The sequence below is a fragment of the Sander lucioperca genome, chromosome 13, assembly GCF_008315115.2.
Source record: "Sander lucioperca isolate FBNREF2018 chromosome 13, SLUC_FBN_1.2, whole genome shotgun sequence".
Classification (NCBI taxonomy): Eukaryota; Metazoa; Chordata; class Actinopteri; order Perciformes; family Percidae; genus Sander; species Sander lucioperca.
In genome coordinates, this window is record NC_050185.1 from 3,184,781 (window position 1) to 3,207,808 (window position 23,028).

Consider the following 23,028-nt stretch of genomic DNA (forward strand, 5'->3'; position numbering starts at 1 on the left):
GTGATTTGTGATAAATAATCATCTACCCGACTTAAGTGGGTAAAGGCAAGTAACAGAACAGCTAGAACAGTCTGGTAAGTTCAGACAATGACATCGCTCACTACTGTAATGCAGCCTTAAACCAGGAAAAGACAACACTTGTGTCATGTTACGATGTCCAAAATTGAACACAATATCCAGCCTCATATATCGATATAAAATCGATATATTACCCATCTCTAGTTTGTGGGCTTGAGGCAAGGAGCATTTGGACACGGTACTCCGGACTGTTTCTCCAAACTGGGGACTCTACTGGAGCTAATACAGCGACTGTGGAGAAGTAGAGCAGACAACCGCACTTCAAAAGATCCGAGCTACCCCTTTTAAGTCAATTTGAGCTTTCAAAAGTGATGTTTAATGGAACAAAACCATCACTTAAATCAGTTGAAAGCACTAAGAGGATTCATTCCTGTTGTGAGTCCAACACTGAGTCCACATTCAAACACATGTTGTGTATCTTTGTGATAAGAGGACCTCATAACAAAATCTTCCCACGTGAGGAACTTGGGAGAGGATTTATCCACCCTCGTTGTCCTCTCCTCTGGTGCAGAATTTAGTTTCCTCAAATCTCTTGTTTTCTCTTTCGCTATGTGTGGAATTCGTCTGAACAGCTGCTTTGGCGAGTGCCCCACTCTCTGTCATCCTCTGAATGATGTGTGAGCTGTGGAACGCCTGGGAGCCTCCTTATACACATACATGACACCATCCTTATCTAACACACACACACACACACACACACACACACACACACACACACACACACAGAAATAGCATGTCTGTATGATTCATGGTTGCTGAAGGAGAATTAAGAAGCTCTGTGTTTTTCTGAGGTTATTCTTTTTTTGTGACACATCACTGGCATTGTGCTTTGAAGCTGAGCGTATGTGATTGGCTGCCTCATTCACTGACATGTTTTTCTAACTATTTGCTTCATCAGAGAAACTGCATCGATGTAGAAAATGGGTTAAAGGGCAACCAAAAGCACCACATAAAGAAATGAAATGTTCTCAAAGGTCTTCAGGATATGGTTTCTACTTTACATGGTTCAAATGTTTTCACCCACACTCCTCCATAATCCTTCTGATCCTACAGCCTCTTGTCCAAAAAGCCCCTGAGCACTAGCCTTGATCACTCTGCACTCACTCTTCAAAAAGGAACTCATCGTATTCTTGACCTGGAAGCTCTCAGTAAAGACTGGACAAATATTGACTGATGTGTGCTGTGATGACACGCTGTTTTTCTCTTCGCAGTGCCCCAGGTCCTCAAGAGCTGCACCGAGTTCATCGAGAAGCATGGCGTGGTGGACGGCATGTACCGCCTCTCTGGAATTGCCTCAAATATCCAGAAATTGCGGTAGGAGACATGCTGCCTGTTTATCACAGCATTTTAATTCAAGTGTTTATTATCTCCACTCTGTGCATATGCCCCTTCCACAGAAATGTCCTTTGTCATAGGAGTTCACAAATGTAATCCTACCACAGCCCACATCTAAAGGCTGATAACGTATGAATTCCATCTAGGGTTATTGCATCTGTAAAGGAAAAAAACAGGATGACGTGCAGTTTACGTCAGTTTTTACCATGTGATGTTGTCATTCCAGGATAAGAACTTGTGCTTTGGTAATCGGAGCTTTTACAACAGTTGTGGCTTGTAAAAGGCAACATACGTGTTGTGGCCATTTTATAAGTTCATCTGTTTGTTCTGCTGTGCTGTGAGGCTGTAAGGATAATGCTGTGTTTACATGTCAATATATAGGATAGGATGTGTGGATGACCATATGCTACAGTTTGAGTTTGATTTCCTCTCTAAACTCTGAGTAAACAGTGTCCCCTGATTGTCAAGCTGCCTAAATCCAGATGAGACAAGAGATGAGTTCATAGAAATCTTGATACACTCTAGGTCACCTTCAATTATTAGTGTACGCTAAGCAAGATTAGCTTTGTGGGCAGCGGCAAGAACATTTAGAACATTTGTTTTCACCCTGGGTTTGGCATCTCAGCCCACATACAGTGCCCTGAGACACACTTAAGTAACTGGGTAATGCAGGTAATTCAAGAACACGTTTGCATGCATTGTAGTAACCTGGTTACTGTAAATAAGGGTTCCCACGCATTCAGAAATTCAGAGACTAGTTTTCCAGTCCTAAAAACACCTGAAAATGTATTAAAATTACCAAATCCATGAATACATGCAATAGGTCAGTAATCAGATGTATCCCTTACTTTGGAAGCACTACGTTCTTGAGGTACACAGACAGCTGTGAGGAAAAACTGTGCTGTCTGTGTGTCTGTCTAACTGTCTGTCTGTCTAACTGTCTGTCCGTCTGTCCTCTCAAGAAAGCCGTGCTTCCAAAATTTAACAAATGCTCAGCAGTTTAGACTTGATGAGGCTACTTGATGTTTGTAGGGCTGTGCTCGATTGAAGAAATTCTTAGTCAACTAACACTCATTCAATTGTATCGACTAATCGATTAGTTGATTTAATCGACAGATCTGTAAATCTGAGTTTCTCTGCAAAGAGTCATGCAAAAGCACCACTTTAATTCTTGTGTTTACCAGAGATGTGCTCGTACGTTTCTTGGAAATAAGTCATTCAGCATGAAAGAAGCATAAAACGTGACTAATCGACTAAAGAAATCTAAGTTGACTGAGACCAAAACGACCGATTAGTCGACTAATCGACTAAGAGGGAGCAGCCCTAGATGTTTGTTTGTAGGCTGTCCTAACTGTCTGATTGGTCGAGCTTGTTGGGGATGCACTGTATGCAGACTGACAGGAGGACCTGCAGACAGAAGACCACTCACCCTCCTCTGCATGATTTATTCTGATGAAAGTATCTAAGCAAAGGCAGTAAAGGGCATTGTTCCTGAGACAAGAATTGATTTTAATGACTAAAACAATATTCTTTGCATGCTTTGCTTTATTTATTTCATATGTGTATTTGTTTCTGTGATTTGAGATGTGAACGATATATCACACAGTTCATGTAAATACATTGCATTCACATATTGATATTCCTCAACTTCATTGTGTCCCCACACTTCTGAAACCAAACATAACATGAAACATACTGTACACCCTCGGCCACATGCCACACTGTTCATGTGCAGCCGAAGATTACATCATTACCACAAACAAAATTTAAGTTATTTAGGCGCATATCTTAAATTTTCTCTTCTAAAACACTACTGAAGTGCGGCTTGCTTTTTTTTTTTTTTTCATTTATTGATGCATTTTCTTCAGTTCATTAGTTGAAACTGCGCCCTTTCTCTTTCATCAGGCACGAGTTTGACTCTGAGCAGATCCCCGACCTGACCAAAGATGTCTACATCCAGGACATCCACTGTGTCGGCTCGCTGTGCAAGCTCTACTTCAGAGAGCTGCCCAACCCCCTGCTCACCTACCAGCTCTATGAGAAATTCTCTGTAAGCAAAGCCTTAGCAGGTCGAAACACTTCTCACACACCAATATCTTGCACTCGTGTAGATAACCAGCAGTGGTGGAAGAAGTATTCAGATCCTTTACTTAAAGCGTAACGCTCGCCAAAATGAATAAGAATGACATTTCCTCCTATGGAGTCCGTTCATTCACATTCGGAGATCGACTATTTTTGACCGAGAAAATGGCGGATAGTGTAAACAACAACAGCTAAAGTAAGTTGTTCAAAACCTTTCTTTTTAGTAAACTACTCTGTTACAAGTAAAAGTCTTTTAATTATAAATGTTACTTAAAGTGCCCATATTATGAAAAAATCACTTTGGGGGATTTGGGGTGTTATGTTGTGTCTCTGGTGCTTCCACACACATACACACTTTGAAAAAAATCCATCCATGCTGTTTAGAGTGAGATACGGTTTCTGAATGTGTCCTGTCAAAATCGGCACGGCTTGTGACGTCACAAGCCGAAACGAGCAGGCTAACCGCAACCATTAGCTCGTAGCGTTAGCATGCTAACGCTAGCATGCTACCTCGTTCTCAAAAGCAAAGCACTGCTACAACACACACAAGTTCACCATAAAATACTGGGCATGTGCAGTGCAATCAAAGATAGTACAGAAGAAGAAGAAGAAAAGAGGTCTCACTCTGTAGCTAAAACAGAGACCAGCTGAAAAGAGGATCTGCAGCAGTGAGAGAGAGCGGTGCAGTACAACAAAAATATGGTGTTTTTTGAAATTTAAACCATGTAAACCTATTCTGGTACAACCTTAAAATACAATTATGAACCTGGAAATGAGCATAATGTGGCTGCTTTAAGTAAAAGTATGTAAGTATAATCTGTAAAATATTCTTGACGTAAAAGTACTCAATGCCCTCCCATTGTAGAAAGTGTGTCCGAAGTTGTGTGGTCTAATCATTTCAGCTGGACTTGTAGGCCGTTATGTTGTTGGTTAGTTTACTTTAGAATAAAACATCAGAGTAATAAACTACATGTGTTTTGTGTGCAAAACTGTTAATGTGTAAAGTAACTAGTAACTAAAGCTGTCAGTTGAATGTAGTGGAGTAAAAAGAACAATAATTCTCTCTGAAATGTAGCCGAGTAGAAGGAGAAAGTGGCATGAAAAGAAAAGACTCAAGTAAAGTACAAGTACCTTAAATTTGTACTTAAGTACAGTACTTGAGTAAATGTACTTAGTTACATTCCACCCCTGGATACAAGTCTGCTAAGTATTGCAGCAGAGATTCTGTGCTTACCGATGCCCCAAAAGGACACTGATTGGGTGTGACTGGCAGTACTGATTTCACATTACTTCTTGATCTCTATAGCAAAGAAAGGAAATTCCTCCGATTTATCTTACAGGAATCCTGCAAATGTCTCTTCCAGTTATGAGTCACGGACACCTCTGAAATAATAGCACTGTACTTGACACACCCTATCATTACAGATGTAGCAAACCGCTCTCTGGATGACTTGGAATAAAAATCTTCTCCAAGCACAGCAGAGGCGTCCCTGAAGATAAAGTAAACGTTTGCTGGTTGTTATGGCAGCTGAGGAGAGAGGAGGGGGGGGCCTGTGGCTGCAGACTGCTGTCCCCTCTGTGCTCCATGTAGCAGCGTGAACCTGGGATGACAAGTGAATGGGCTTAATGTTGATACACTGATTCATCCCGCCCTGCCTACCTCCCCATCTCTCCCTTTGTTTTCACTCTGAAGGATGCTGTGTCAGCGGCAACGGACGAAGAACGACTCATCAAAATCCATGATGTCATCCAGCAGCTTCCTCCACCGCATTACAGGTCAGTGTAGAGGCACACTGCCCCCCCTTGGCAGGCTCAGACACTGCCAGGTTACAGATGCACACTTTGTGTTGAGTCTTCACATCGGCCGTGTGTCTGTTAATGTTACGTTCATGGCTTTTTCATTGAGTGGAATCATTTAATGGCTCCCAGCGGGTCTTTGCGTTGAAGATGAGAAATTGAATTCTCCGTCCTTTGTGAAAGCATACAAATGCACATTTTTTAAAGTAGCATTCCTCTGGGATTTGAGCACATGGTGAAATATTGATGCACTGAAGAAGGAGCTCTATCATGGCCATTAGTCTGCACATCACTAGTGGGAGCCAATTAAGTTTGAATAAATGAATATTTGATTCCTAGGACCCTGGAGTTCCTGATGAGACACCTTTCGCACCTGGCAGCATTCAGCTACATCACCAACATGCACAGCAAGAACCTGGCCATCGTCTGGGCACCCAACCTGCTCAGGTGAGACGTCAACCTGCACCATAGAATGGTTTTTAGGGCCTTTTTTTTTTTTTTACATTCAAAGCTTCTATTGAAGGTCATTTAATGACGTCATCACCCTATAAAAAAAAAAAAAATCTGCAAACAAAATCCTCAATTTGAATAAAGTAATTTATCGTATTTTATGAGTAAGTCTTCTTTTCATTTAATCAGCTTTCTTTAATGAACTCTTCAGTTTAGTAAACACAAATACATGTAGGCAGCAAGCTAATTGAATAAGGGCATTCAAAAAAATTATACAATAATAACCGCACCCTTAGGCATAGGAAGAAATCACACATCTTAGGGTTGTCCGCGCCCACCCCCCCCTAAAAATATATAACCACTGTAAAGAATATAAGGATATCTACTTAAACTAATTGTGTAAGTAGTAAGGCTTATGGTGAAACCTCACCAGGTCACCAAAACTCAATTTATGATAAAAACAGAGCACAAACTGGAACTCAATTTGGTGAAAACATATTGTGTGTAGTTGAGCTTATGTAGGTTATTTATACTACTCACATGAACCATTTCTCAGACTTGAATCCGCTGTGATAATGGGCTCCGTGCAGCAGAAATTAGCGTGCCTCGTGCATTCTGCCTGAATGGAAGGATTTAAGCAGCTGTTTGTGGGAGGGTGCTGATCAACACAACATCAAATGCTGGAAATGCATTTTCTCAATCATTTTACACAAATTATGTAATTTAAAATTTAACCACTTGTGTTTTATTCACTACCTTAAAGCTTTAGTGCGTAACTCGTTGATATTAATGAACGTCCGTTACAGTCACGCCATTGCCAAATGAGTTGCTACAAAGCTAATTAAGACAGTATGGCTATGTCCGGCGACTTTCATGCGCAGAACATTGAGTAAATATAATGACCTCTTCTGAAGAGTCCATGTTTTTTAATCCTCCGTGTCCTCCTTGGCTACTAGCAACTGTGTGGAGGAGGGGTGGGGGGTGTGCGCAATCACAGAAGGCTTGTATCATGTGGACGCGCCGACAGTGTTGTTGTCATTACTTAGAATTCCTCATGGGGGGACAGAAACTACGCACTATAGCTTTAAAAGTCACATACCTTCACGCTTTAAAGTGGAGCACTTTAATAAACAAACACAATTCTTCCCTTTTCACTGTTTTCAGGTCCAAACAGATTGAATCTGCGTGCTTCAGCGGCACAGCAGCCTTCATGGAAGTCCGAATCCAGTCGGTGGTGGTGGAGTTCATCCTCAACCATGTGGACGTTCTCTTCAGCACTAAACTTAGCTCACTCATACGAGAGGGAGCAGGTACGTAGACACATCACTTAGTTACAACCTCTGCTCATATTGGCATCCCACATCCCACTGCTGCTTCTACCTGAGCAATAAACACCATTCCACATCACCAGGTCACAACTCACTGTCACGGCCCAAATCCCTGCTGGTTTCATCGCCCTCCACTAAACTCCTGAGTCTGGAGGAGGCCCAGGCCAGGACCCAGGCTCAGATCAACTCTCCAGTCACTGAAGACAGTAAATACATCGAGGTGGGCGAAGGTCCGGCGGCCCTGCAGGGAAAGTTCCACACTGTCATCGAGTTTCCCACCGAGAGGTTTGTTAACTCTTCTTACTGATGTGCCATTTGGTGACTTTGTCTTCGAAAGACCAATTAATATAAAATCACACACTCAGAGACATACTTATTAATATTATAGTGCACATCTACTGTAGATTTTGTTGCAAAAGATGTGCATTTTAATAATTTGGGCTAAGATAATAATGCTGGAATGTGGCTCCATCTGCTGGTTGCTGGTGAGACTGCAGGCAGTCATTTTCCTCCTGCACTAGCTTGCCAGTATCTCACAGCACTTAATAATAACAATAATAATAATAAGACTTGTCACACTTATCAAAGTCCTCAAAGATGCTTTACAAACAAATAAAGCTAAAACGAGCAGTAGTCATTTAGTAAAGACAATAGAAATAAAATAGCAAGATTAGTCTCCAGTTTCAGACTTGGGCAGATGTCCTAAAAGTGGAGATGCTGTTTAAAAAGCAGCTTAAAACAGATAAATGTGATTGTAGTAAAAGTAACTTTTTCTTTGCCTACTTTTCCACCACCATTTTCTAATCACAGGAAGAGGCCTCCTATTAAATCCAAGAAGTCTCCTGTGGGTAGTTGGCGTTCTTTCTTTAACCTGGGCAAGTCTTCCTCCATGTCCAAGCGCAAGCTGCCCCGCAACCCCAGTGAGCCCAATGAACTAAAGGCCATGGCTCTCGCCGGTGAGTCCTTCCTCCCCACGTGGAATGAAAATAGTCCAATTTTCACCTTACCATTGTGCAATGAGAAGAGCTTATTTGCAGAAACAAGGCTGAATGCTGAAGCATTTTAATGGCTATGTTTCAGGAGGCCGAGGAGACACGGCAACATTAAGATCAGCCAAAAGTGAAGAGTCACTGAGTTCCCTGCACAATGTTGAAGGTAATCATTTGTGTCTTCCAGTTCCCTTTTACACAGCATAACAAGTTTAATCAGTCAGTGTTGCTAATAACATATACATACATGTAACGTATTTCAAATGCTCTTTCTACAGTGTAGCCTACTGTTGTGCTTAGGGCCTGTTAAAAGAAATAGTTTCTAAATATATTAGTTTCCTCCTTCAGGAGAGTCCAAGCTGTACCGTCCTCGGCGGCCGCGCTCCAGCAGCGATGCCCTGTCAGCTTCCTTTAATGGCGAGCTGCTGGACAGCCGACAGCACTGCAACTCTTACGACAACCTGGGCGCTACGGAGGACAGCGACGGAGACGACGGGCCCATCTGTGTGCCGGCCCTCATTTCCCCTCCCCGCTCGGCAGGTGAAGATGTGGACCTCAGCCCGCCAGACATTGGCATGGCCTCCTTGGACTTTGACCCCATGTCTTTCCAGTGCAGTCTCCCCGATACCTCTTACGCCTTCCCCCTGGATGACTCACCCGCTGGGGCTGAGGGTTCCACATTAAAGAGGAGCCCCGGAAGCATCTGTGGCAAGACCAATGGCTCTGACTTCATCTCTGCTACCTTCCTGGGTAGCTTGATGTCCCCCTTGTTGTCCACAGACTTCTGCCTGGCTGCTGGAGAGAAGGTGGAAAGCAAGAAACTGCCCACTTCCTATTCTTACACCGATAAACCAACACAGGCCGTGACGCCCATTAAATGTGGAAAGACCACTAGTTTAATACCATTTGCCACTTCAGAGCTTTTCTCTACAGAGATGCCTGACAAGAATACAGCCGGAAAGGCCGTCTCTTCACAACCGTTATCTCCTCCTCCAGTAGCCAAGGACTCTCCTCCCCTGATGGGCAGTGTGCTGCTGAGAGCAGCCGAGCCGTCGCTAAGTGAAGCTTTCCAAATGGAGCTGCACTCTAAGCTGACAGGCTGTGACAGCGTGGACAGTCGAGAGCTGAAGGGAGAGGACAGCATACAGCAGGCGCCAGCTGCCAGCAGCCAAGAGGACCAAGGTAGGGAGCAGAGAATGACCCTTTTTTTTACCTTTTTTTTTTTTACCTTATTTTCCCATGCATTGGTGTCTGAGTGACTAATGTGAACGAAGTTGGTCCAGTTGCAGTGTAACCCTATGGGGTAAATGTGCATCGTCAGTCAGCGTCCACTAAAAGTTCTGTTGTGCTGCTGACAGACTCAGATTATTATTCTAAGTGTCTGACAACATAATGGAAAGGATCCCTACAGAGATAGACCTTTTTGTTAAAAAGTAAAATCCTTTTTGTTTAAATACAAACGGCTCCGAAATTGCCAACGCCAAACTCACCAGACTCCATTTAAATAAGCAATACTTTAAGCATGTATAGAGCCAGCATATTTCCACTTGTAAATCTGTGAATTTAGGGTTTATTTCAACCAAACCAGAGTGGGGATTGTTGGAACAGTGGAAAGATGAACCAAGACAGCTTTTGATAGATTTATTTTGTTTCTGTCGACTTTGAATAAAGTGTGTTTTACCATGATAGAATTACGGTTTAATTAAATGGAGTCCGGTGGGTTTGGCGACGTTTTTAAAAAAAGGTTTATCTCTGAAGGGATCCTTTTCATAATGTCACACACTTAGAATATGGACGGGAATTGAAGGTGCACAATTGCCCATTAATGTTACATTGCAGTGGTCTTGCAGCGGTTCTTGCTTAATACTGGACCAATTTTAAAGATTGTTGTTCCCATCAGTTACATAGACACAAATAGGGTCCAGGTTTAAAAGAAAGAAACAAAGTTACCCTTTAAGTGTATTTTTTGGCATGTTCACAACGTAACTGTTTTGTTTACACTATGTAGATAAAAAATAAGGTGATAAGTCATGCCGTTAATTATGTAACTGCTTTTTTTTCTAGGTTTAGTTTGCATGGATTTCATCTTAAATAAATCTTTTCATATAATGCCTGAGCACCACGCTTAACTTTTCCCCTCTTTCCCACTCTTGAAGCACCTTAAAACCAGCCTGCCTGCTGTCATTTCTTTTCTTCACCTACTGCTCTCTTGCTTATTTGTTCTTCAACCATAGATCCCTTGTATTTTTGTGTCCCTGCTAGGAGTCGTAGCTCCGGACTCTTCAAAGGACCTCACCCCTCGTTCCCTCAGCTCTACAGCTCCCACTATTGCCCCTCTTCCTCCTCCTCCCCCTCCTAAAAATGCTGCCCGCATGTTGGCCCTGGCCCTGGCAGAGTCTGCCCAGCAGGTCTCCAGTCAGTCTCAGTCCCGCTCCTCTGAGCCCTCCACACCACTGTCCCCTCTGCTGCAACAGGAGGCGTCTGATTTCCAGGACTCGCCACATCCTCGGGTCACACATTTCCACACTTCCTCCTCCGAGAGAACAGGAACAGGAAGTTCCCCGCCACCACACAGCACTGCTCCGACTGTCACTCCAGCCTCATCTTGTCCCTCCAATTCCAGTCCTACAATCAAGCCGTCAGCCAGTACCGAGTCCTCTACAACTCCACCTGAAACACAGCCAGAAACAGACTCCACCCCACCAGACAGTCCTTGTTACAAGTGTGCCCCAGTCCCCAGTTCAACCAGCCTGACTTCTCCAATCAGGAAAAGTCCAGAAAGGCAGCAGCCTGTCCCAGTACAGGCCCAAGGACAGGCCCAAGGACAGGCCCCAGGACAGGCCCCAGTCCGTCCCAGCTCATCTAGTACCACTCCAGCCACCTTCCCCAGTGGCAACTGCAAAGATACTAGAGTCTTACCACAGCTTGTTCCTGAGGTACGTGTCATATCACTTTCATATGTAGGCTAGTACTTAGAAAGTATTAAGGGTCATCATATTGTGATATTGAGCTGCAGTAAGCATGATCGAAATAGATCAATAATTGCTACGCAGCATAACACGAGCAAGAAGCCTTAAAGGAAAAGTTATATTTTGAGAGGTACGCTTATTTGCTTTCTTGCCGACAGTTAGCTAAAAGGACCGATACCACTCTCATCTCTATCCATGCATTTGAGGCTACAGCCAGCAGACGGTTAGCTTAGCTTAGCAAAAAGACTGGAACCGGGGGAAAAGCTAGCCGGGCTCTGTCCACAGGTCTAAAAAATCCTCCTACCAGCACCTCTAAAGCTCACTAATAAACACTTTATATCTTATGTCTTTCTGGAGTCTTGTCGTCACAGTGAGGTTGCCAGGCAACCATTAGAGACTATATGAAGTCACTGGACACTTTTACACCTCAATAGATATAACATGTTAATTAGTTGTAGCTTTAGAAAGGAAGGAACTGGTAGGTGGATTTTTTTAACCTTTGGTGGCCAGCTGTTTAACGGTCCCAGTCTTTATGCTCAGCTAAGTGTATTTTGGCTCTACCTACCAGGGTTTTTCCTGGTTCAGAATGGGCCTTTGGGGGGGGGGGGGGGACACATGAAGCGTTGGGTCTGGCGGTCCTCCCCCACGAAATGTTGAGAGTCAAAGACTTCATTTCCTGCATTCTGATAAATTTTTAGGCACAAATCTATGGTTAAAACGTCTTCATTCATGTCAAGAAAAACACAAAATTCTGTAACTTTTTCCCAAGGAGCACATTTTGCTCTTTAGGAGTGACTTACATAAGCTAACTGCTATTCCTGTTTTTAACAGCTAATTTGTACAGTAATACAATAGTGTTATGAATACAAAACATTATGAAGTGTAATGTTTTTTTGTTATTTTGAAATACATTCTATTGATCAATAAATTGTCAGTGATGTTGAATATACAGTAGTGTAACAGACTGCTCCTACAGTTCGGCACGCATGTGAACGGCGGATTAATTGCAAATTTAACAATCATGGTGTGAAATACAGTTTAACTGCCGCTGTTGAGTGAACGGGGCTCAGCAGAGAGATGGAGTGGGAAAAATGTTTGTAGCATACAGAAAAAATACCAAATGTGTCAAAACAGTTGCCATGGGGGTTGTCATACGTGTTATTTCTTTGATGTTCACCAGATATGAAAATCTCTTGTCCCACTGCAGCAATGCTCAGCTTGTTTTTTGTAGACTTTCCTCAGTAAACAAGGGTCTGTGTTGTTGTTTGTTCACAGGTCAGACCAGAGGAGACTGCACCACCCCCAGTCCTTCCAAAACCATCAGAGCAGCCACCTCCAACAATTCAAAAGCCCAAGAGGCATGCAGTCTCACTGCCCAAGCGTCAAACACAAAAAACTGAGCAACAGAGCCCAGCTCAGATACAGCCTGTTCCAACACAGCCTCAGACACAGGTCCAACCCCAAACACAGCCTCAGTTCCCCTCGAAGGCCAGCGCAAGAGTGGCCCCCACCTCTGCTGAGCCTGTTGAGAAGCCTTGGGAGGCCATAAAGCCGGTACAGCCCTGTACAGAGTCTGCAAAGTACCACAACGTGTACGGACCCACGCCTCCAGCGCCTCCTGTCCGCACCATAGAGAGCAAACTGGCCACAGCCGCACTCAGCCAAAGTGAAGCCTCCTATATTCTGGGTGAAGGCCCGGTGCCTAGCCATCTGGAGGATGCCTTGCCTCACCACCCCCCTTCTCCTCGTAAATCTTCCATGCACCAGCCAGCCTACCTGTACCACGCTAAAGGAGAACCGGTCTTAATTGAGCCTCCAGGAGCTGCATACTACCACCAGAGGCCGGTTCCGCTGGGCCCGCAGTCCATGCCACACCACTTCCGGCCCGACAGCGTCCCCCCACACCTCTCCTATGTGTCCAAATCAGAGCCTCAGATACCTTACAGTGCCAGGCTAGACAACAGATACAGCACTTTAGGCCCCGGGTCCCACCACCACTCTATGAAGTCCAGAGGAAACCCCCGCAGTGTGTACGTGTCTCCGGGGCCGGGGCATCAGGGTTATAGCCATGACAGAAACCAAGGCTATCCCACCATTCGCAGAGTGCACTCACTCCATGTTCCTTCCACCATCCGCTCAGTGCCCATCCAAAGGACTGAAGTTCCTCCAGATGACGAGATGTTCTTCTACCATCGACCCACGTATCAGTGCAAAGCCTACCAGCAGCCCCCGCAGCAGTCCTCGCAGGCCGACTACCACGTCACCCAGCTGCAGCCTTACTTTGAGAATGGACGGGTTCAGTATCGCTACAGTCCATACTCTGGTTCGAGCCCTTTGGAGGCCCCTTACTATGACATTGACCCTTACGGCACCATCCGAGTCCGACACCTCCACTCCCATGGCAGCCGAGATCCGGGAGCCGCCGCTGGTCGACAGGGTGGAAAGGCGACTGGGTACCACTACCTCGCTCGCCATGTCATCCCACCTGGTAAGGAGCACAGCTTTGTGAGCAGGGACATGCCCCCCAGTCATGGGACCAAGGAAGCTGCTGCTTACCTCGTTTGGGACCCCGAGGAGTCCGAAAGGCTCCGCATGCACTCCATCCGCAGGGAGAGCAGGGCCAGACAGAAGATTAAAGGCCCTGTCCTCTCTCAGTATGACAACGTCAGCTTGTTTGCACCAGCAGATATACCAAGCTATGAAACCCTGCACCTGCGCAGCAAATCTGACCCGGGTAAAGCCTTGCTGGTTGCAGCCGAGAGCAAAGACGGCCGCTACCTGCCCAGACACATGGTGTCAGACGCTGACGTCCTCATGTACATGGAGACCGACAAGCATGTCCAGGGCAGCGCAGTAGGCGACAAGTCAGACGGCTTCGCCAAGCATAGCAGTACCAAGAAATGCCAATCCTCCCACTCCCTTCCAGCTACTCTGAGCCACAGTCTGTCCCATCAGCAGGAGAGCGGCCGGCACGAGGCCAAGTACGAGACCGGAGACGACAAGCTGGGTGGGGACGGCAGCAGGTCTAAACACTGGCAGCAGGAGTATCCCAACAAGTGGAACTTCCAGCCACGTTACGAGTGCCCGGATTCTGACCACCACCAGAGTAAAGCGAAACCGTTGAGCGGCTACCACAGCACAGAGGACCAGGCATCAGCGCCCAGGGAACAACAGGCCCGCTCCAAACTGGAGCGGTCACACAGCGTCCGGGAGCAGCAGCACTACAGCCAGGGCAACCCCGACCTGGACAGAGACTTCTCATATCAGAAACACGGCACAAAGACAGTGCTGTCCCACTACGATAACTTGGACGATTACCACCCAGTACCTCAGCCTCAGGCCCCTGTTCAAAAACGTGGAGGCTCCAGCTCCTATCCCGCCCCAGGGTTCACAGTGAGCCACAGCAACAGAGCGTACTCCACAGCACTGGGCCAGGGAGCCTTTATCCAGACTGACATGGCCATGCAGAGGCCAGAGACAGAGATACGTACAGAATGAAGCATTTAGGAGAGGGGGGGAGCAGGGGGGTGGGCGTGTGAAATTATCTTTAGCTGTGTAGAAGAAAGACTCTATTGCGCTACGGTCACAGCCTCTGCAGGACAGTGGACTGTCGTATCACCAATATTTTTGCTCCTCTGTATTTTTAATGAATTGTAAAGAAAATTGTAAGACTTTTTACAGAAAGTTCTGAATGTACCTGAAATTATTGTCCAAGAGGTCATATTATTATGATTGATTGAGACAGTAACCAGTCATAAATGTATATGATATGAAAGATGTAAGGTACTTTTAACAGGGACACAAAAATGTAAAATATATATACTATATATATATATATATATATGTATGAATAGAATGGCTAGTAAAAAGGGATTTTAGTTTGTTTGTTTTTTTAGGTGTGGCGCTGGGTATGAGCATCAACTGGGATTAAGGTTTGCATTTTAGAAATGCATGCACACTATCTCTTACAGAACAGTTCTGTGTAGTACACTATCCAATGCGTTCTTTCTGGATGTTACAGCACAAGTTATTGGAGGAAGATATATTTAGGGCATCGCTAACTCCCTCTGCTAATCTGTACACATGTAGGCGGTGCGGTGTGTCCGTGTTGGTCTTGAAGAATCCGACTGGGTGTGAGGTTTGACAAGGAGCTGCAATGGGTTACTTTCAGATAATATAGTGGTTATCAATGTCTTATTTTCTGTGTGACTGTGCCATTTTTATGTAACTTTGCTATAAACAGATTTCAATCACTTCTAATGGAATGTTTTGGTACTTGTTTTGTTTGGAAGAGGGACCAAACGACTTGGCGCTGTTGTTGCACATAACCGGATGAAGAGGGGAAGATGGATGAATGCCTGTTGTTCCTTTTAAGATGTGTAAGAGGTTGTTTTTTTAATTTCATGTTTTTTTTTTTCATCGCATTCTCGGTACTCTCATGAACTGGACTGACTGAATAAAGCTGAAAACAATGTCCTCTCAAACAACGTGGTGAAAAACATGTCGCCGCTGCTTTGTGGGGAAAACAACTTGGTGATGAGCCTTAAATTTAGTTCCAACAGACCATATTTTGTTTACTTCACCATTGTCATAATGCACACACATTGGTATATCTAGTTTTAAGATCACCTTTGATGATTTTTGATTGTTCAGGGTTGACAGGTGAAGTGACCCACTGGGGTTATTTGTTTTTTTTTGTATCGCCTCACTGGCTCTGAATTTAAAACAATGGGGAGGGAGATCTTTTTATAAGATATCTGGGGCCATTTATTTTCAGGCTGGAAATTGATGTACATTCATCTGGTATTATACTACATGCCATTTTGGTTCATCATACTGTATGGATTACAATATGTTTCAAATATGTCTAAATCCAGGTTGTACTCTGTAACTGTTTGACTTCTATCGCTTGCAGGTTTTGCTCCTCTTGCCTTATCTAAAGCCTCTACCTTTTCAGATGGGGAACTGAAGTAAGGCACTGTGTAATTGAATGTGAAAACACTCCTCTCTCTCAAACTAGAGGTATCTGCAGTTAGATATGAAATGAATAAAACTGTTCAGGAATAGCTATAATCTGTCTTTTAATATGTGCGTGATGTTACATGTGTTGATAGACCGCTGCTTGGCCCAGTCTGACAATTACATGGAGGACAACATTGACAAATTTAGTTCAGGAGACAGGAGCATAAATTATGAGTAGTTGTCATTAATTATACATTGAAGGTGTAACACAATGGCATGTATGTGCGCTCAGTTATAGGGTTCTTATGTCACAATTTTCATCTCTTTATTTAAGATTCAAAGGATTACAACAAGGTACGAACACAAACTGAAAATATTTTACATTTTAACCAAATTATTCCCACTTCCCCACCCTGCCCTATATGTAGGTCCTAAGACAAGTAAGAAATGACTAATCCGTCAAGCAGAGTTAAGATGTCCACACACAATGTTTACAATATATCAACTGTTTCCACATTATTATTTGACCCAGTGTCCATATTATTATAGAACTGCAACATGTTTAAAACCTTAGTTATACCATGCTAAGGAATTAGTTTACAAAAAGGAAAAAAGGATTAGGAGAAGGTAATAAGTACAGTGAATCCAGGTGATTTAAGTAAGAGGTAGAGATTTTAAATGTTCCAGATAACGTATTATGGGGCCCCAGATATCTTCAAATTTATCAGGCGAACCCCTCATGTCCAATTTAACCTTCTCAAGGCTGAGGAATAGCATGAGATCTTTGATCCATAGAGCACCTGTGGGTGGGAGTGGTGACTTCCAATTTAATAGTATTCTTCTTGCAAGAAGCGACGCAAATGCAACAATGTTTTTTACTCTCTTGCCAGCTAACTGATGATATGTAACAATTTTCTTTGTCGTTCTTGGTCAAAGATATTTCAGAATTTATCCCAAATCCTTACTGACTAGTCACAGTAGAATGACATGCTTTTAGAAAATGAAAAGTGCTTAAACCCTAATCCTTATAGTGCGTTCAATTTACCTCGGAACTGGGAATGACGTCACACCCGAGTTGAACGCGTTCCATTTACAAGTCTGATTTTCATTTTCATTAGCTCTAGCCAGGTTAGCCATTGTTAGCAATGCCACTTTATAACAACACATTACGCTGTTTTATGGGCATACAAACAGCGTAACATGTCCACAGATAGAATATGGACAGCGCTGTGTGTACGACTGATTTAGCGAGACACAAATAACACAGAAGTGCTTATATATTAAGTATGTTACTACAGCTTTCACAACTGTTGATGCACGGAGCAGCCATGTTGGATTTTTAGCTCGGGCTACTCGGTGGTTGTCCGAGTTGCGAGCTCGGAAATCCGAGGTCAGGGGGCGTGTTTCCGACTTTGACCTAGAGAGAGAGAGAGAGAGAGAGAGAGAGAGAGAGAGAGAGAGCACATGTCACAGTAATTGAAGACAGACAATATAAGTTGCTGCCGACATTACAGTTTTTTACAATTGCTAAAACACAATTTTGCAAACTAGGCTGGTTTTATCAAAATTCTTAACACAATTCACAAAACCACACACCCAAACTGCTAAATACCTCCTATATATCCTGCAAAATGAAGCACTGCAACCAGAACCACATATAGCATTATCAAAATCAAACTTTTGCACCAAATGGCACACACTTCATTCATATTACCAGATTTTTGTCTAACCAACTACACACTGTTGGGCATAATGAAAAGCACCCTCATCTTTATTATGCTTTGTCATAATACTAAAATAGTTCAAACTGTAGAAAATTCTTCAGATTGTTCACATGCACAGAACTATTTGCAGATACACACACATGCTGTTGAAACATTTATTTATTTTATTTTTCACCAAACAAGTCAGTGCAACATATACACAGAAGATATATTTACATTGGACTGAACAAAAATATGCTCACAAAAAACAGTAAACTGAAAAAGAAAATTGCAGAAAAAATGTGCAGAAGAAAGAAGAAAAAAAGAGGCATCATAGTGCTTACTTCCTGATTGAAGTGGTAACAATGAACCATGGAGGTGATTGGCCAGGTGACACATCTATTGGCCAATGAGCTCATGTAGTGTCATTTTGAATGGCAGTGTTTTGAAATAGCAAACATGTGACTTTATGTCAGATTGTTGTGTCTTATGCAGAGAACCGTGTTCAGTGCATTTAAAAAGGGACATTTTGAATTGCAAAATGTGTGTAAAGCAGAAAATGTGTTTAGACTTTTGGAGACTTGAGAAGAGGTTTTGCTCTCTGTGTGTCAGTTTAAATAATTGTACCATGCATGTCATTTTAGTGTGTTAGCAATTGGAAAAAACTGTAACATATTAACCTCAAAACCTGGCACCACATTTACATTAAAAAAAACAGTAAGTTACTTGAAGGTATTGACATAATGGTGACATGACACTGTCATAACTATGATGTGACACTATCATGAACGTGTCATAAACCTTATAAACAAGTCTATCTTATACTTTCTAACAGTTTCATTGGACAAAGTTAAACAGTGGGTTTGGGTGACTGCACAGATAACAACAAGAATATAACGACTAACAAAGAGATACACATTGTCACAAACCGGCTCAAAGCATGTGACAAAGGAGACACACCATATATATATGATATATATATAAATATGGTTAGAAGTTTAACCAAAAAATGTTATTATCTCAAATCAAACCGAATTAGACCAAATAAAAAGGGTTATCAAGGTGTGGAGTGTGGTTGTCAGTATTGTCAGTGGTGTAAATGTGCATGAGGGATTATGTGTGTGTGTGTGTGTGTGTGAACTGTGCAAGCAAAGCATGTAGATAAACCAAACTACATAAACAAACCAATGAAACTAGGGAGAAGAGTAGTGATGGGCAAATGGAGCTTTGGTGACGCACTGAACCACTTAAACGTGAATTATACTAGACGCATCCAAGGTGGCGCGCGCCATCGTGACGTCAAAATAATGTAATATCCTGCCGGCGCCCCCCTGATTTATGGCGTGCGAGCAGTTTTATTGCGTTTTTTTTTTTCAGCGGCACACGACAAAGCGGAAACGGGAGGCCTGAACGGGTTCGCCGACAACCTGATGCCAGGACTCTCAGAGTGACTGCAAGTCTCTCTGGTAAACTTACTGGGTTAAGATGAGTTATTTTATGGTGAATGAAAGGCTTGATCCACCAAGTAGCTCATCCAATCAAATCGAAGCATTGACGTTGTCGGTACACGATCCGTTCTGCCTGCACGATCCGTTCTGCACATGCGCAAGATAATACTGTTTTACGTATCCATACGACCTGCACGATCTGTTCCACGCTAGCCTATGGCTAGCCTCCACCGGGAAGCTAACGTTAGTTTAGCTAACAGCTAATTCGGCTAACCGCTAGCTGACAGCTAGATTCAGTCTAAAATAACGTTAACTCAAACGTAATGGGAAAAGCAGGCTACAGCTAAATTAAGACTTCACAGTAATAACAATAAAGACAAGTATTGAGTGATTGTATTTTAAATGAGCACAAGTAAAGTAGAACTGACGTAACAGCTGTTATATATGTTAGGTGTTTGTTATATATGTCAACGTTTATTTTCAAGTTTTATTTTGAGGGTCTTTTAAAGTTATTACATGCTGTCTCAGCTAGCAGTTAGCCGAATTAGCTGTTAGCTAAACTAACGTTAGCTTGGCTGTCGACCGGAAGCGTGGAACAGATCGTGCAGTGTCGTAAATCCTCGTACAACCGCGCATGCGCGAACATTTTGCGCATGTGTAGAACGGATCGTGCAGGCAGAACGGATCATGTACCGACAGGTATAAATAGTCACATTTGTACGCGCCACCTTGGATGCGTCTACTGTAAAACACGCTTTAGAAAAATTGTTTTGAAAATGGGTTCACTACTCGAAGCTTCAGTAACAGCGACCTCGCCTGGTGAAGTGCCAAGGCTGCATCTAGACTAGTGACACACACACACACACACACACACAGTGCACATACATACTAAGAATGGGCTATCATTCTTTTGACAAATAAAGATTAATGAATTTGTGTATTGTGTTATTGGGTATTGGGGAGAAAGTGCTTGGGAAACAGAGGATTTGCTGGGAAAATATGGCACAAGTTGGGTGTGCTTGTGTAACTATGGCCAGGGGGTATGTGGGATAGGGAACACTCAAAGATTTTTATTAAGGAACATCATTTCTTCCAAACTTTTTGGACTGAGCCTGTTTCTTTTTCTGCTCACAACCTCTCCGTATTTAGAAAAAATTCGTTCAGAGGGAACGGATGATGCCGGCTGACGCTTTTATCCAAAACATTACATATCTTATCAGGAGCGATCAGAATAAAGTTTTCCCACGTCAGAACGACCTCTCTTCCTAGATGCTTCCATAGTAGGTTAATGAAAATAAATCGATACAAACAAACTAATGCTCGTCACTGTAGAGGCTACTACAAACCAAACGCAATGTTGTGCATTAAAGTTATAAATGTCCAATACAAACTCCAAACTGTTTTAGGCGAGGCTCAGTGAATGTTATGAAAATTAGCAATTCAGAAATTTGGGGAAGTTTTTACCGTTTTTCCCAATTCCCCACAGTCAGAAACTAATAAATACATGCGGGACAGACCGCTTTTTTATGTATTTGGTGTACTTCAAATAGAATATGTAGCATACATGTTCTTTTCCTTATGAAGGTGCATGATACATTTGTTAAGACAATTTTCTCTTAATATTAAGACCCAAAGTGAGTCACAGTGTTAAACAAAATGCAAGGTCATTGTGCAGTCTACTGCTCCCTCAAATCATTTTGCCTCTCCCCACTTTCTACAGGTCAAAGGGAACAAAGAGTTTTTCATGGGCTGAGGTAATATACGGTGAATAAAGACAGGGAGGACACAGTATGAATAAAGCTTTACATTGGTGTGCTATATATTTTTTTTAATTTAGCAATAAATGCAATGTGTGAAAGACTGGGAAGTAGGGATGCAAATTATCGATTAATTCATTAATCATTAGTTGATTGACTATCGATCGATTAACGATTAACTGATAAGCGGCTTTTTTCCTGAGAATGTAAATTTCTCACGGTATCAATAGTGTCTTTAACATAAAAAGCAAAATATTGCTTATATACTGAATAAAAATGCATGTTATATTGCTCAGTTGATGTTTTATTGTACCAGTTGGGATACGGTACAGATAACGGCATTTATGTAGTTTAACAAAATAAATTATGCACAGAAAATTAAAATACATAAAAAATAATTGTGCACTGGCTCACCTGTTGCATGTGAAACATTAAGCAACATATAATACATTTTAAATAGAAATCTAAACAATATGGGTAGGCTTAGCCTACACTATATTAAGCCTACATATAATAATCTGGTAAACTATCTGGAAACATTAGCAGCAACCCACATTACTCGGTTGACACCAGCAGCAGCGAATCCGTCACTGACGGCCAGATTTAATGTATGTGCAAAGCAAGAAACTGATTTCCAACTGACTCGTGCGGGGTTGTTTGCTGAGACAATGTTCCGAGCGTTGTCGTGCACACAGGCTATTACACGCCCGGTGAGTCCCCATGACTCCACAGCCTGGTTGAGTTTGTCAGCTAAATTATCAGCTGTATGTCTCTCTGACAGGCTCTCCGTGAGAAGCACTACTGACTTTACCTGCCAGTCGTTTCCAATGTAGTGGCAAGTGATTGTTATGTAGCTCTCTGTAGTCAGTGCCGTCCAACAATCCGTGGTCAAAGCCACATTAGCCGCGGCTAACTGTGTTTTTAGCTCAGCCTTCTTGTTTTTGTAGCGTGCTTCCAAGTGGGTAGTAATGGTCGCTCGAGAAGTGATATTATATCCTGGCTCCATGTAGTGTAATAACTCCCGAAATCTGGTGGTGCTAATTGGCATCATATCTTTTTCGATCATGCCGCAAATCCTCTGAGTAATGCCCTCCGCTTTCCTGTGGTCACATGCTCGCCTTCCCACCACAGCAGCGATTGTAGGTTGTGAAGGCGACAGACTTCCTCCCTGCAACATGGCTTCATGCAAGTTATGAAGGTTCAAAAACCCTATGAAAAAACGAGGTAGAGATGATGTGACCCTGCCCGGAGGAAGCCCGGGGCCCCCGTCTGGAGCCAGGCCCAGATGGAGGGCCCGTCAGCGAGCGCCTGGTGGCCGGGTTTGCCACGGAGCCCGGTCGGGCACAGCCCGAAAAAGCTACGTGGCACCTCTCTCTCCAACCCATGGGCCCACCACCTGTGGGAGGAACCGCTGGGGTCGGGTGCGCTGCCACATGGGTGGCAGTGAAGGTCAGGGGCCTCGACGGACCAGACCCGGGCAGCAGACGCTGGCTCTGGGGACGTGGAACGTCACCTCTCTGTGGGGGAAGGAACCGGAACTTGTGCGGGAGGTGGAGCGCTACCAGTTGGATCTGGTGGGGCTTACCTCTACGCACAGTCTCGGTTCTGGAACCATACTCCTGGATAGGGGTTGGACTCTTTTCTTCTCCGGAGTTGCCCAGGGTGTGAGGCGCCGGGCGGGTGTGGGGATACTCACAAGCCCCCGGCTGAGCGCCGCTACGTTGGAGTTTACCCCGGTGGACGAGAGGGTCGCCTCCCTACGCCTGCGGGTTGTGGGGGGGAAAACTCTGACTATTGTTTGTGCGTATGCACCAAACAAGAGCTCGGAGTATTCGGCCTTCTTGGAGACCTTGAATGGAGTCCTGCATGGGGCTCCAGTGGGGGACTCCATAGTTCTGCTGGGGGACTTCAACGCGCACGTGGGCAATGATGGAGACACATGGAGAGGCGTGATTGGGAGGAACGGCCTCCCTGATCTAAACCAGAGTGGTTGTTTGTTGTTGGACTTCTGTGCTAGTCATGGATTGTCTATAACGAACACCATGTTCGAACATAGGGATGCTCATAAGTGTACTTGGTACCAGAGCACCCTAGGCCAAAGGTCAATGATCGATTTTATAATCGTTTCAT

The 23,028-nt window shown here is 43.7% G+C and overlaps 1 protein-coding gene across 9 annotated transcripts in view; it reads left to right on the forward strand.

The window, feature by feature from the left end:
• Window positions 1-16,101, forward strand: part of arhgap32b (Rho GTPase activating protein 32b) — a 135,862-nt gene extending 119,761 nt beyond the window's left edge. For 8 of the 9 annotated variants that reach the window (XM_031310990.2, XM_031310992.2, XM_031310993.2 and 5 more), the window contains 11 exons: window positions 1,290-1,392; window positions 3,319-3,463; window positions 5,189-5,271; window positions 5,632-5,739; window positions 6,907-7,052; window positions 7,154-7,355; window positions 7,881-8,026; window positions 8,151-8,225; window positions 8,408-9,241; window positions 10,322-10,995; window positions 12,304-16,101. In XM_031310990.2, the coding sequence (XP_031166850.1) occupies window positions 1,290-1,392; window positions 3,319-3,463; window positions 5,189-5,271; window positions 5,632-5,739; window positions 6,907-7,052; window positions 7,154-7,355; window positions 7,881-8,026; window positions 8,151-8,225; window positions 8,408-9,241; window positions 10,322-10,995; window positions 12,304-14,526 (4,739 nt within the window). In that variant the 3' untranslated portion in view covers window positions 14,527-16,101. The remainder of the gene's footprint in view (window positions 1-1,289; window positions 1,393-3,318; window positions 3,464-5,188; window positions 5,272-5,631; window positions 5,740-6,906; window positions 7,053-7,153; window positions 7,356-7,880; window positions 8,027-8,150; window positions 8,226-8,407; window positions 9,242-10,321; window positions 10,996-12,303) is intronic. The other variant, XM_036008608.1, reaches the window with a different exon arrangement.
• Window positions 16,102-23,028: the final 6,927 nt, after the last annotated feature.